This window comes from Somniosus microcephalus, chromosome 13 (assembly GCF_052327205.1).
Source record: "Somniosus microcephalus isolate GS21.2 chromosome 13, FLI_Smic_1.0, whole genome shotgun sequence".
Classification (NCBI taxonomy): Eukaryota; Metazoa; Chordata; class Chondrichthyes; order Squaliformes; family Somniosidae; genus Somniosus; species Somniosus microcephalus.
Window position 1 is genome coordinate 163,222,120 of NC_140999.1, and position 16,186 is coordinate 163,238,305.

A 16,186-nucleotide genomic window follows, 5' to 3' on the forward strand; every position below is an offset into this window, starting at 1 on the left:
TCTAATCCCATTTTCCAGCATTTGGTCCGTAGCCTGGTATGCTATGGCATTTCAAGTGCTCATCCAAATGCTTCTTGAATGTTGTGAGGGTTCCTGCCTCTACCACCCTTTCAGGCAGTGAGTTCCAGATTCCAACCACCCTCTGGGTGAAAAAGTTTTTCCTCAAATCCCCTCTAAACCTCCTGCCCCTTACCTTGAATCTATGCCTCCTTGTTATTGACCCCTCTACTAAGGGGAAAAGTTCCTGTCTATCCATCCTATCTATGCCCCTCATAATTTTGTACACCTCAATCAGGTCCCCCCTCAGCCTTCTCTGCGCCAAGGAAAACAACCCCAGCCTGTCCAGTCTTTCTTCATAGCTGAAGTGCTCCAGCCCAGGTAACATCCTGGTAAATCTCCTCTGCACCTTCTCCGAACCTGTTTAGTGTCAAAGACCCTAACTCCATAAAGCTCAAGTCCATCCAAGACCTGAATGCTGTTCCCACATATGGAAAGCTTTTCTAGCGCATCTTTCATACTCTTCAACTTGCAAGAAGCATAATATTTGTTGTTTTTCTTAAATTGGCTTTCACTTGTCTCTCATTCGTTTTCACTTTTGACCAGTTGTCTCACTCTTGCTTTTTTTCTGTTTGTAGTGGTTTAATGCAATGCTTTCCTTTACCTTTCCCATTCAGCATATGACTTTATTATGACATGGACACAATCATTCAAATCATTATACATTAGACCTCATTAGGATGATCAAATATCAAAATGTGAAAATAACCTGATGTTAAGCATTTACATTTAAAATGATAACCCTTGTAGCAGTCAGTATAAAATATTAAAAATAATTACTTTTATTTAATCCCATTGAAAATGAATACCTAAATTATACTGAAACTCCCAATTTCCTGTAAAGTGAAGTTCAAAAACGTTTTCATTATCGTCTACTCCAATAAAATATAAGGAAGTCCATACGCCAGCAGAAACTGTGTTAATAAATGCTCTTATTTTACACGCTACACTAGTAGCATAATTATACACCGATTGAACAGATCAGATCACAATTTCCCGATAACTTGCGCCGCAGTAGTGACGCAACTACGGTATACATCATTACTATGGCACAGATTTCCCAGAAAATTATGGTATACGTGACACATGCCAGATCTTATGCCACACCAAGATTTCCTGGGACCCTCTATGCTGCTCCAGAACTTCACCACCGCTCCATTCCACCTCACCCGTTAAAATCAATGGTGATCACCATTTTCCTGCATTTAAACCAATTTTCAGGCCGCTGCCATTTAGACTGAAAAATAATGGTTTAAGTGGCTTGACAGCGGCATGATTAAAGGGTGCATTCTCTGATTGCATTTAAATTATGTGCTGAAATGTTTTTGCAGATCGGGATATTGATTGGGACATGTTTGGGGAAATCTAACAAGTAAGAGAAACCTAATCTTATTTCATTTTTTGAAAGCAATTGATCTCATTCCTGGGATTCTTGTAGGTGAGGATTGTAAATATGTCACTAATCAATCATTTGTTCAAACTCATGTAATTATTTCATCAACACTCTACGTCTTTGGATGTGGTTGTTCAATTGCGATAATCTGATTGGTCAAATTGATGAATGTTTGATTAAATCCGAATGCATCCAATTACCATTTAATTTGTCATTTTAAGATTAAATTGCAGTTTGATTTTCATTGCCGTCAACTGCATTTATAAATGAACCTTAAATTGAATGTGAAGGTCAAGAAGCCAGGAAGGAGAAGCAACATAATGGAAACTTACTTATTATTAAGATACGTGTAACATTCCAACATTCAAACAACACAATAATGCAATCAAAAACATTTTCAATTGACAAGTTCCAAAATAAAGATTCTGGTCAGAGATACTGATGCAGATAATGATTACTGAAATGTATAAAGTAAAAGAAAATGTTATATTAAATCTATTGCCATCTGTTTATTCTAAAAATGAGCAAGATTTGACCAACTTGAACAGTGTGCAACCCAAGAAAAACAAACTGTAGGGAACTTAAAACTCTAACTGTGTAAGCAGCCCTGGGGAAGGAGTGAGAGCATGGAAAGACGCCAGGGGGCCGATCTAAAAGAATCTCTGAATCAGTACTTCTGTTAGCAACAATATTCAGCATCTAATGAGAGATTCTTTTGACAAAATGGTCACGTGCATTAATCCATCAGAGTTGTGTGTCACAGAAACAGAATAAAAACTAACTGATTTGTCAGCAAGAGCCTTCGGCAGCTGGAAAGGGCCAGGTATTCTCGCCCAATCATTCCTGCAAAGGTTCTAACAACACACACTTGTGGAAAGCCCGAAATATTTAACTAAAACAAAGTTATTATTTAAGCGTTCTATAGAGCAGTGCTATCGACTCCTTACGGCTATACAAATGTCAGCGGAAAGAGCAAACGTTTACTCATAGCCATGGTTATCTAATCCTTTTTTCTTTTGACGTTTTAGTGCTCAAAAAAAAACTAAAAAGAACTCTGACTCAATTATTTTCAAAATGTTTCATTTGGTCGATCAGAATTCAAAAATATAATTAATCTATGAAGTGATGGAAAGTACAATGGCAGTGTATTCTAATTAGAAAGGCAGAAAAATATGGAGTACGGTTATCAACATTGAGATTGGCGCACTAGATGAGGAAATTTATGGTCCATGTCGCCCATTTCGCCGTTGCAGGAAAGTCTGGACCAATAAGTTCACAAAAATTTTGCTTTTATGGCTTATTTCAGACTTACAGTTAAAGGTAACCTGTTAGTAATCTCTATTAGAGAGAACAGTCAGCCCTGCACATAAACTAATTTTAATTCAGTGATATCAGGAGGGTGGAAAGATACGAGCTTGGTCCTAGGGATGGGTGAAAACATAGTGCTAATGGTAATATGTCAGGTGAAAGAGAACAAAACTAGTTAATGTATTACTCTTTACCACCAGGACCGAGGTTTCATTCCAGCTCAATGTGTGAAGGACTTATGTCTCATCTGCTGGCTGAGTTTTGGTAATCCAAAAGCAGGCAATAGTAAGCATTACCTCAGTGCACAAAAGTACCCATCAATTCGGCAATTGCAGAGGATAAAAAAAACCAGAATAACTTCAGTCTGTAAACAGTCAGTCAGCAAAACAATCCCTTTACCAGGTTATTTAACAATCAGGAAGGACAGGCAGGAAGGGAGAGGAGGTGGGGTGGCTATGTTAATAAAGGAAGGAATCACTATAATACAGAGAAATGATATTGGGTCAAAGGAGCAGGATAGTGAAACAGTTTGGGTGGAGGTAAGGAATAATAAGGGGAAAAAAACACTAGTGGGTGTAGTCTATAGGCCTCCGAACAGTTGCAACTCTGTTGGACGGAGTATTAATCAGGAAATAGTTGAGGCTTGTAATAAGGGAACAGCTATAATTATGGGGGATTTTAATTATCATATTAACTGGACAAATCAAATTGGGCAGAGCAGCCTTGAGGAAGAGTTCATTGAGTGTATTAGGGATGGGTTTCTTGAGCAGTATGTAACTGAACCGACCAGGGGGCAAGCAACCTTAGATTTGGTCCTGTGTAATGAGACAGGATTAATTAAAAATGTCCTAGTAAAGGATCCCCTTGGAATGAGTGACCATAACATGGTTGAGTTCCATATTCAATTAGAGGGTGAGAAGGTTGGATCTCAAACAAGCGTGCTGAGCTTGAATAAAGGAGACTATGAAGGTATGAGAGCGGAATTAATTAGAGTGGACTGGGAAAATAGATTAAAGGGTAAGACGGTACATGACCAGTGGTGTACATTTAAGGAGTTATTTTACAACTTCCAAGAAAAATATATTCCACTGAGGAAAAAAGGGTGTAAAAGAAAAGATAGCCATCCGTGGCTAAGTAAAGTAATTAAGGATAGTATCCGACTAAAAACAAGGGCATATAAGGTAGCCAAATCTAGTGGGAGGATGGAAGATTGGGAAGTCTTTAAAAGACAGCAAAAAATAACAAAAAGATTGATTAAGAAAGGGAAGATAGATTATGAAAGTAAATTAGCAAAAAATATAAAAACAGACGTAAAAGTTTCTATAGTTATATAAAAAGAAAAAGGGTGGCTAAAGTAAATGTTGGTCCCTTAGAGGATGAGACCGGGAAATTAATGGTGGGAAACATGGAGATGGCAAAAACACTGAACAATTATTTTGTATCAGTCTTTACAGTAGAGGACACTAAGAATATCCCAACACTGGACAAACAGGGGGCTCTAGGGGGGGAGGAACTAAATACAATTAAAATCACTAAGGAAGTGGTACTTGGTAAAATAATGGGACTCAAGGCGGATAAATCCCCTGGACCTGATGGCTTGCATCCCAGGGTCTTGAGGGAAGTAGCGGTAGGGATTGTGGATGCATTGGTAATAATTTTCCAAAACTCACTGGACTCAGCAAAGGTCCCGGCAGATTGGAAAACTGCTAATGTAACACCCTTATTTAAAAAGGGTAGTAGGCAGAAGGCTGGAAACTATAGACCTGTTAGCCTAACATCAGTGGCTGGTAAAATGTTAGAGTCCATTATTAAGGAGACAGTAACGGGACATTTGGATAAACATAATTTAATAGGGCAAACTCAGCATGGTTTCATGAAGGGGAAATCATGTTTAACAAATTTGCTGGAGTTTTTTGAGGAAGTAACATACAGGGTGGATAAAGGGGAACCAGTGGACGTAGTGTATTTAGACTTCCAAAAGGCATTTGACAAGGTGCCACACAAAAGATTATTGCTCAAGATAAAAAATCACGGGATTGGGGGTAATATTCTGGCATGGGTGGAGGATTGGCTCTCTAACAGAAAGCAGAGAGTTGGGATAAATGGTTCGTTCTCAGATTGGCAACCAGTAACTAGTGGTGTTCCGCAGGGGTCAGTGCTGGGTCCCCAACTCTTTACAATCTACATTAACGATTTGGAGGAGGGGACCGAGTGTAACATATCAAAGTTTGCAGATGATACAAAGATGGGACGGAAAGTAGTGAGTGAGGAGGACATAAAAAACCTGCAAAGGGACATAGACAGGCTAAGTAAGTGGGCAGAGATTTGGCAGATGGAATACAATACTGGAAAGTGTGAGGTTATGCACTTTGGCAGGAAAAATCATAGAGCAAGTTATTATCTTAATGGCAAGAAACTGGAAAGTACTGTAGTACAAAGGGATCTGGGGGTCCTGGTGCACGAAACTCAAAAAGTTAGTATGCAGGTGCAGCAAGTGATCAAGAAGGCCAATGGAATGTTGGCTTTTATTGCTAGGGGGTTGGAATATAAAAACAGGGAGGTATTGCTGCAGTTGTACAAGGTATTGGTGAGGCCGCACCTGGAATACTGCATACAGTTTTGGTGTCCATACTTAAGAAAAGACATACTTGCTCTCGAGTCAGTACAAAGAAGGTTCACTCGGTTAATCCCGGGGATGAGGGGGTGGTCATATGAGGAGAGGTTGAGTAGATTGGGACTCTACTCATTGGAGTTCAGAAGAATGAGAGGCGATCTTATTGAAACATATAAGATTGTGAAGGGGCTTGATCGGGTGGATGCGGTGAGGATGTTCCCAATGATGGGTGAAACTAGAACTAGGGGGCATAATCTTAAAATAAGGGGCTGCTCATTCAAAACTGAGATGAGGAGAAACTTCTTCACTCAGAGGGTGGTAGGTTTGTGGAATTTGCTGCCCCAGAAAGCTGTGGAAGCTACATCATTAAATAAATTTAAAACAGAAATAGATAGTTTCCTAGAAGTAAAGGGAATAAAGGGTTACGGGGAGCGGGCAGGAAATTGGACATGAGTCTGGGTTCGGAATGGTCATGGCCCTGTGGGTAGTGGAGCGGGCCCAGGGGCCGTGTAGCCTTGTTCTGCTCCTACTGTGTTCTAATTCTGTTAGATTTCAGGAGATGGTTTTATTCCTGTTCCTGGCTGGGGTGGAGATCGCCTTTACAGAAGGTAAGTACTGCAGAAAATATAGGGACAGAGTGATCTCCTGGAAGAATTTCGATCGCCTAGATGGGTCGGAGAGGAATTTCCCAGATTTTTTTCTCCCAAATTGGCCATTGGGTCTTTATCTGGTTTTTCGCCTCTCCCGGGAGATCACATGGGTTCGGGTGGATGCAGAGTGATAGAAGATTTGAGGTTAGGATCAGATCAGCCATGATCTTATTGAATGGTGGAGCAGGCTCGAGGGGCCGATTGGCCTACTCCTGCTCCTATTTCTTATGTTCTTATGTTCTTTATTCTCAAACAAACAAGAGAGCCAAAAAATACAGATGATGTAAATCTGGAACAAAAGCACAAAAGGCTGGAAACAGTCAGGTTGGGCAGCATCAGTGCAGTGAGCAGTTGTAGACTCTTCTTCAGAACAGGAATAAAATTACAAATGAACATTAAAAAAAGGAACAAAACAAAGGAAAAGAGCATGGGAAACACTCTCGTGTGATTTTCCTCACACTTCCTTTTCTGCTGTTTTTATTAAATGTTATTTATCTGTAATTTCTTCTCGTTCTGATGAAGGGTCCACACCTTTTCTGTTCTCTCCACAGATTCTGACTGTCCTCCTGAGTGTTAGCAGTATTCTGTTTTTATTATCCCTATATCCTCAATACTATGGAGTGGAGATGCTACAAAGGATCATCTTGCCACTTTCCCAGCACAACACATCCAGTCCACCAAAATGGGTGCGTAGTGCTCCACTAGGAAGCTCTGCAAAAGTGATTATAGTTAAAGAAAGTAAAAAGACACACAGGATTTCTGATGAAGTTTGCCATACAGCCTTTTGGCAGCCTCAACTTCAGCAACAGCACTACTGCCTCCAGAGTTGCCAAGAACTGCCTAAAGATGCTATTCTCCCAGACACTGCTGGGGGCAGTACTGACATGGTTAGTAAATATAAATACTGCAATTGGCAGTGCCCAACCACAGATCATCCCCAATGGGACAATATGGCTGCCAGAAATGAAAGTTGTATATTGGAATGGTCTACTATTAATGCTATAGAATCCATTTGCCTATCAATGTAAATAAGGCAGATTCCACAGCACTGCAAACCTTGGGTACAGACGGCTTTTACTTTGTAGTTCTGTAATATAAAAGGGGCATGAGATTAGCAATTTTATTTGCGTTATTAACCGTTTCTTCCTTTCTGTCTGAAATACTTTTCAGAAATAGAAATCTTATGGTGCAGTTCTGTAATGCTACTGAATTCATTAAAACACAGTAAAATCTACTGTAAAGCTAAAAACTATTGTCCAGTTACATTTTTTCTGTAAAATGAAAGTATCCAAATTGGTTACTTTCAAAGTTATTAGTTTACATAGATTGGATTAAGAAAAAGACAGAAAGGAAAGTAAATAAATTAAAACATTTTAAATTTGACATTTTAAAAATCACCAACAATTAATACCTGAAAGAATAAGACTCCACACTTGTAATACTTAATTTTCAGTGCCAGAGGTTGATTAGTAGTAATTAACAATTATCACACCGTTAAAAGGGTATTTATGCTTGAAATGACAAGGCTTAACTTTCTGCAGCAAGTTTAGTTCGTATCTGTGCAAATACAGCAACTTAATGTTATTTGACGTAAGTCAATGGTGAGGCAAATGTCAGAATGGAGCGGAGCAACTTTTGGATATTGACATTTAATCACACATCTGCTCCTCGCCTGAAGTTGCTGTACCATTTGCCCATAAATAACAGCGAGTGCCATCAGACTCACCATTATTTTGACAGCAAAATCTAGGCCAATGTTTTTTTAAAGTTATCTCTCCAAATAACCATGAATGTCATTATTCAGATGATCATATTAGGCTCCACTCAAATCCAATTGATTTAGAAATGAACACAGAATTAATGTTGATCCCATCAAGTCCAGTAAATCCATAACCTTTTGAAGGAAATTGGCAAATTGTTGATGCCAAAGGAGGTCAGTGGAAAACGACTTGAAACCGACATTCCATTTTGCATCTGATTGGACATCAAATGCATGCTATGTTCCCGTTGGGTGCTGAAGCTACCCTTGGATTACAGTGACTTCATGAGACAACTAGCACAGGAAAAACACTCATCACTGTCCCAAATACATGTGTTGCAGCTTTTTGGAGGGTTGGGGATTTAGATGAAAAGCTCAAATGTCCAAAAGAATCCATGTTGAGCAAACAGGCCTGATCAGACTTTACAATTTAAATGCTATAGCTATTAAAGGATTTTTAAAACATTAAGGGCTGAATTTTAATGGGGAAGGTGGGTTGGGGGCTCAGAGGCAGTCGGGAAACCCGGGAGAACAGGTTTCCCGCAGGCCCTGCCGACTTTAACAGCAGGGCCGGATTTGAATAAAGCCTCCATTTCCCACCCACAGCAAGCCAGATTGAGGGGCTTGCTGGCTCCGGGCGGGTAGGCCTGTGGCACTAGGCTGCAAAGAGGAGGGAGGGAGGGATCATGTGGGGTCATGCTGGGAGAAGATCGAGGGGGTTGGGGTTCCAAAGAGGATCGGGGGCTGGAGAGCAGCACTGAGAGGGTCGGAGGTCTGGGGCGGGTGGGAAGCCCTCACGGAGGGATCGGAGTGGGGGGGGGGGGCGGTGGTAGTGGTGATTGGAGGCCTCGTGATGGATCTCCGATCGCGGGCGGTGGGTTAGGCAAGGACCCTGGATCCAGGAGGTAGGTGTAATGGCACTTACTTCCTGGATGTCGCAGTCCTTGCCTTGCTGCAGCTGCCGAGTTTTACGAGGTGTGCAAAACCCAATCAGCTACAGTTAAACACAAAATGAAGGTTAAAGAAGAGGCCTCCAGCCTCATTATAATATTTAAATAGACAGGCCGCCTCCTGGCTGCCCACCCCACCTCTGTTAAAACCGGAAGTAGGCGGGTTGAGGCCGGAATTCCGACCTTTAACACTTTAACTACCTCCATGCCACCAACCGACCTTTTTTTAGGTTAAAATCCCCCCCCTAGGTGTGAATTTAAAAATCAACTGCACGTTACAAAACCTTAAATTATATTTACATAAAACTTATTTTCACCTCCATATCTTTCAGCAGATTTGACCATCTCTTGTGGACCTACCAATTCAGTGGGAGTTAAAAATGATGCGAGCACTATATTTTAGCTTTTCACCTGAGTTTGCTGATGATTGCCACTGGGAATGGTCTGGAGATTTTCAAGACGCCATTTTTGGAAGCAAGGTTTGCTTCACCCGCTCTATCCATGACAAGCATCACACAGCTGCTGTAGTTCGACAATGTCAGAAATCAGCCCAAGGAAACTCCATGCCTTCCCACAAAATGAAAAAAAAACAAACAAAAAAATGGATCCAACTTTTAAGCAGCATGCAGTGCAATCTCTAACAGTAATCTTTTCTTCTCACCCCCCTTCTGATTTTCTCCCATCACTCATCCTCTCCTGAAGGCCATCGGCTTATGCTGAGGTACAAGCAGCAGCAGTTCTCCAATCCTTCACCCATGTGGTTATTGTTCATGTCAGAGACTGGGCAGGTGTCTGAAGGCTGTTCACCCACAGAGTTCATCACAGCCACACTGATCCTGCCCATGCCAGACAGCCACATTTTCCTTTAGGAATTTAACAGTTAGCAATCAGGAGAGGGAACCCTGGGTGAATTTTGGCCTCCTTAACCTGGAAATACTGAGATTAATTGTACACCCCCACTGAGATCAGCAAACTCAGAAACCATAGGTTGAAATCAGATCAGTAGCACAACATGCGGTGCATGTTAGTTTATTTTCTTTTAAAGCTACATATCCTAAATAAGTAATTTCAGAGATATTGCAGCCTTTAGTTCAATGTTCAGTTAATAAACTCTCTTACCAAAGTATCACAGATAAAATATGCAATCTACCAGGAAGTACAGACAAGAACTCATTGAAACTCAATTGTTTATAAATGTACCAGTGGTTAAAAAGGTACAATGGAGATAATGCAGAAAGATTTGGGTACAATAGATGAAAAACTGTTGAAAACATCATTATAATGCAGGACCAAATATTAGGATGTATCATATGATACACAACATATGTAATCTGACATTTGGAGTAATGGAACAAGTTGTGCTCATCATGGACACAAGAACACTGAAAGTGGTACAATGGAGGCAACTAGAATGGCTCCTGGACTTGGATCATTGGACTAGGACAACAAGCTCAGAGAACTATCTGTCCAGGTTAGGGAGAAAATGGAGAGACATGATGCAAATTTTGAAAAGAATTGATGACTTGAAAGATGTGGTGCTCTTTTTGTAGCTCCGGAATATAAGCTTAGGAAACCATGAGCTTGTTACTACTTCAAGAGTCTCACAGTTGTAAACATACAGAATTAACATCAAGCTCAATGGGCCAAATGGCCTCCTTCTGTGCTGTAACCATTCTATGATTGTATGAAGTGCAATGAATGTACAGTCTATTTATTAAAACAATAAAATAGACAAGTTCCAGATTAAGATGAGAGTGCAAAAGTACACACTGCTGCTAGGACAGGACAAAAAGACAATTGTCTAACTGGAACACAGGTCTTGAACAGACCACAGATGGAAGTGCCAAAATGACCTTTAAAAGTTAGTTTTTACCCAATTGTTATTTATTTATGAAGGTCACCACACTAGAAATTACATTTTTTAAATATAAACTGTATTATTTTTGTATTTTTTTGTTCACTCTTACTTTCGACTCCATTTTGCCATAAAGCTGATTTTACAACAATCTGAAATTCTTCTGACCTCTACTGTCATTCAATGATGAATGTACTAACTTACGACAGTGCAAATTTTGGAAAAATTCTATCTAGACTACATATTGTATCTGGCTAAAATACACTATCTTTCACAATCTACACACAAATCATCAAAGATAATCATGCAGTCCTCTCAGCGTTTAGCTATTACAGGCTACGAGTAAACTGGATTCTGCTTGTCAGCTTAGCCTACAATTACAGCACACTGCAAAAAATGGTTCTCAATTTTCTACAAAATAAAACACCCAACTTTACCTAGCAGTTTTTTCCATGATTTGATGAGTGACTTGGCAAGTGTTGTGACTTCTTCATCTGTGCTTTGTTTTCTAACAGCATTCACAGACATTCCAACCCGTGTGGACTACAAGAATAAGGAGCAGATATTAAATCAATAGCAATCCTTCAAATTACAGAAACAACTTGATTATTTAAACTGGCATTTTTCAAACCATATTAGCAGTAAACTCCCCTTGGAGTCAGATAGGCCAACAGTCTTGAAGCTACTAGATAGCAAGAAAAGCTCCATTCTTCATGAATACAAATATCATGGTAATTTAAACACTATGGCCCAGAATTTGCAATCAGTGGCGAAGTGATGTCTGTGGCGAAAACTTTAGGTTTCTCAACGTTAAATTGATTATATCGTTGTCAATAGGGTATCCCCAGCGCAAAGCAGTGATCTAAGCAGCCAATCACACTGAAGAATTTTCACAGACAGCAAATCAGAAAATAAAAAGCACTGATTCAATTCTCTTTTTAAAATTTTTACAGAGAGTGTAATAAAGATTGGGACATACACATGTGGTTAAGGTAGAAGCTGAAAATCAAACAATCTTCACATTTTAAAAAAATATCTAGTAATTATCTATCATAATGGAGAAATTTGACATTCCACAAATATAAAAGTTGTTTTTCAGGCCCAGAACGGCTATTCAGCAATCAATACAGCATTAAAACCCCAGTTACACCTATTCCAACAAGGCTTAACTTTTAATAGGGTATTTAACAGCGTAATTAGATCGGAAAAGCTTAAGTTTTCATCAGGTCAAATGATTTCACTGATGGCCGGCTACGGGGAATTCCACAGCGCAGCCAGTGGCGGAGCAGTGAATGACAGACTGCAACGTCATGATTTCCGCGTTTATCTGCGCATGCGCTAAATCCTGAAGTTACGGTCAGTTTCAGAGGAGTAATGACAGCAAATGCTAACATTTCACCGTCACTGTCACCAAAAATCCGAGCCTATATATTTCATTAATAAGGAAATTAATCTGGTCTGCAAAAAAGAGCCTCATCAGTGAAAAGTGTTTGATTTATCATGCTCTATTATTTAGCTATCGTCTCAATAATTTGAATTAAATATTTCCCAACATATAACAGCTGTATATAATACCAAGATATCCTTATTCCTACATAGTTAATTAATGAAGATGTAAAAGGGCCAATTATTCTGGCCCTAGCACCCCAGGAGCCCTTGTAGCAGCGATGCAGTGAATTGCCCACAAACGTCCGGACATGAAACGTGAAGGTCCCTTAACGCTGCACCTCAGGGAAGTGTTTCCATGCAAATTTGTTATTTTTTCACATTTACAACTTCATGAAGAGCTGCGAACAGATTTCCAGATTCAACACATGTCAAAGGTCATGGGCAAAACTTTAAAGTGTTGTTAGAGTGCTGTGAGGCTCATGTCTGCAGATTGAGTAAGGTGCAGCAACTTAGCTGATATAAGAGCTTTGCGTTGTTGTTTAAAAGGACATTTTGTTTTGATTATTTGCCCTGCTATTCGTGCCTTTAAGGAGGACACCAGTGCAAGGTGCAGGATGGGGTTCTCCTTTGCAATCCCTCTTTACATGTGTTATATGGAAGAGGAGGAATAGCAGGAAGCACAGCTGAGTGTGTGGAGGTGGTGAGACCACACCAAAGGAGGGAAGTGCTGACCCAGAAGTACCCAGCTGAGTGAACATAGAGACCAAATGAGGTATTCCTGGACCTCTCAGAAGAGTAAGGTTTGTGGAGCCTCCAGTTTAGTAGGAAATTAGTACCTCCTTGTGGTAAACCACTGTTTGTATTCCACTGTGTACATGCCTGGACATGCCTCGGCTGACTCCTCCCACAAGTCCTAGTATAAAGGTGACTGCTCCCCAGCCCTTTGTATTTCTGGACCGGTCGACCACTCGAGGCAGACCTTCATTCTTTTGTTAATAAAAGCCTTTAGTTACTCTCTTAACTCTCAGTCTTTTATGAGTAATTGATAGCGCATCACTCCTGAAAGAGGACATGTAGCCATGTTCACCGGTCTCCATAGCTCTTCAAAATGCCAGTAAAAATAATTTTGTTTTGCCAGTGGAAGGTTTTAGGAGGTGACATTGCCTGCATCAACAAGTGTATCCACCAGATTAGCAATGCCCTATTTGCCAGGAAAAGTGACATTATTTTTCAATGGATGCTGGGGACCAGCAAGTTAATGCCCCTGGTTTTTACCATCTCACAGGTTTGGCTGGCGCATAGGGTGCATTTGACCGTAACCATGCGAGTCTGCAAGAGCCAACAGATATAAGTGCCCCTTACATGAATCACTGAGGTACTACTCAATCAATGTGGAGATAAGACTGCCTTCACGGCTTTCCTTCCATGGCAGGTAAACCAGGCATCCTTCTCTGCTCTACTTCTTGCAACAGCTATTCAATGGCCGAGTCATAAAACAGGATGCTCGTATGTGACCAGACCTTCTTTACTGGCATGTATATCACATCTCAGAAGCACTCCAGGACATTTGTCTGCAGGTTATAGGCTTCCATACTGCTCCCCCAGGCTCAGGTGTCATTGTTCTCTCCACATGCTCTCCCAAGGCCAAAAGCTGCTTCAGCCCCTTTAAGCAACCAGAGGCCTCAATGACTGCATCTAATAAGAGGCCTTAATAGCCACCACGTGCAAATTAGCCCAGGAAGACATCAGCATGCAGCAGAGTGAGTTGAGGCACAATGTATTCCCCATGGATTGTGCTAATTTCCATGGGCTCCAGGAAAATTGGTTCTATTAATTTCTGACAAATATATGAGACTTTAATACTGTATTTACATTTTTAAAACACAATAGAACTGTATATTAATTTTGTCAAGTAGAATACAAGTTTCATTACTTATCTTTTTAGAAGACTTTCTGATTCAGCTTTAATTCAAATGTATTATTTTGTATATATACCACTGCTCTACGAAAGCTATTCATGGAGTGGAGCATTTTGAGATGTTTCAACAACGGGGTAAATGCAAGTTTTTTTTAAACTTACGAGTTCACCCAATAATGTGTGGAAAGCATTAAGCCAGAGACCAAAAAGTCTCAGGTTCGTTACCTTGTTAACTATTGCTATTCCAGTGACCCCTATTTGAAAGTGTGCATATGTGGATGGCAAGCAAGGCCAAGATTGGGCTCGGCTGTGAGTTCCGTCAGTCAACACTCACTACCTACACTCAAAACGCCACCTGGGCAAGATACCAGAGAGCTGCCAGTCATGGAATCATACCCAGCAAGGCTAGTCTAGAAAATGAGGGCAAAGAGGCAAAAGTATTGCAGAATGTGCTGGTATAATCTCTATTTACCTGCAACAGATCCAACGTCATGGGTATGCTTTTAAGTTCCTTCAATAAATCAATAGCACCATTCTGCAGATTTAAAAGAAAAGCAGAGCAATAAGTTATTGTAGTACAGGAAACTTTCTGGTATCCGGCACCGACGGGACCGAGCTGGTGCCATCCCATCAAAACTGCCGGAGAAACCAGCGCTAATGTTAAAACATACGGAGCTTTTGAGCTCCGTGTGAATCAACAAACCGTTGCCTAGCAACAGCTTCAAAACAGTTGGCCGCAGCTTAAAAGCGTCTCTGTAGCTTAGCAACAGCTTCAGCGAGACCTTGCAGAGCCTGACTGGAAAAAAAAAGCAACGAGAAGTAAAAAAAACTTATAGGAAACGGCTCCTGAATTTTGCCGGTAGATAGAGCTTGCCAGACATTTAACCTCCGGTTAAACGAAAATTTCCTGTATAAGCCAGAAGGCTTTGAGAAGCCACACTCTCTCTGAGAATTTACATCACTATTTTTATCAACTGTACCCTAAAGACCGATTTGTTACCATCAGACAGGTACTAGAAAAATCATAAGTAAAAAGAAATAGTACAAATACTGGCAACTAAAAATGTTGGAAACACATGGCAGTCAGTCTGCACCTGTAGGGAGAAAACCTACAAGTCACAGAAATCACAGAAACCCCACAGTGCAGATAGAGGCCATTTCGGCCCATTGAGCCTGCACCGACACATATCCCACCCGATCCCCGTAACCCCGACACCAACACATATCCCACCCTATCCCCATAACCCCACGTATTTAATCCCCCTAACACTAAGGGTCAATTTATCATAGCCAATCAACCTAACCCGCACATCTTTGGACTGTGGGAGGAAACCGGAGCACCCGGAGGAAACCCACGCAAACACGGGGAGAATGTGCAAACTCCACACAGACAATCACCTGAGGCCGGATTCGAACCCGGGTCCCTGGCGCTGTGAGGCAACAGTGCTAACCACTATGCCACCGTGCTGCCCTCCCCACTTTTGAGCAGCCTGATCATTCCCTGCACTTGGCTGCCTGCATCCCAGTGACCCGTGAGCCAGTACCAAGCAGCCAAGCAGTAAAGAACAGATCTGAAGGACATTACAAATCACAACACTGCTGTGTCTAGTAATGGCCACTTAAAGATAGATACATGTGCAAAAAGCAGTAACTACCCAAAGTTGCAGTGCACACATTACTTACTGCAGGTGTCTCCCATCCACCCACACCCTCAAGGTGGTCATCTTTGTATTATTACCAGCCCACAGCATTAACCCTTGAGCCAAAGACATAGTATAAAGGCAACATTGTCTCAGTGCAAGATCGGTGACCCTCATCTCCTATGGACACTTTACAGAAACATTTTATTCTTCTTTTAATTCAGAGTACACCAACAGTTTATAGCTCTTCCAATTGGAAAGCTGCCTTTTTAAATAAAAAGGAACTAAAGTTGAAACAAAATTTAATCTCAATGACTACTGGAATAGGTGGGTCAGTGACAGCTTGGATAAGGAATTAGCTTAAGGACAAAAAACAGTGAGTTGTGGTAAATGGCTGTTTTTCAGACTGGAGGATGGTAGACAGTGGTGTTCCCCAAGGGTCAGTGCCGGGGCCACTGCTTTTTTGATATATATAAATGACCTGGATATTGGAATACAGAGTACAATTTCTAAATTTGCCGATGACACCAAACTTGGGGGTGTGGCAAACAGTGAGGATGATGCCAATCGACTGCAACAGGACATAGAAAGGCTAGCAGAATGGGCAGACAAGTGGGAGATGGAATTTAATACAGAGAAGTGTGAGGTGATGC

General features: G+C 40.9%; 1 protein-coding gene across 3 annotated transcripts in view; it reads right to left on the reverse strand.

The window, feature by feature from the left end:
* Positions 1-16,186, reverse strand: part of LOC147108739 (transcription elongation factor A protein 2-like) — a 69,535-nt gene that overhangs the window by 51,209 nt on the left and 2,140 nt on the right. For all 3 annotated transcript variants that reach the window (XM_086005503.1, XM_086005502.1, XM_086005501.1), the window contains exons 2-3: positions 14,366-14,428; positions 11,024-11,129 (exon numbers count right to left, since the gene is read on the reverse strand). In XM_086005503.1, the coding sequence (XP_085861629.1) occupies positions 11,024-11,129; positions 14,366-14,428 (169 nt within the window). The remainder of the gene's footprint in view (positions 1-11,023; positions 11,130-14,365; positions 14,429-16,186) is intronic.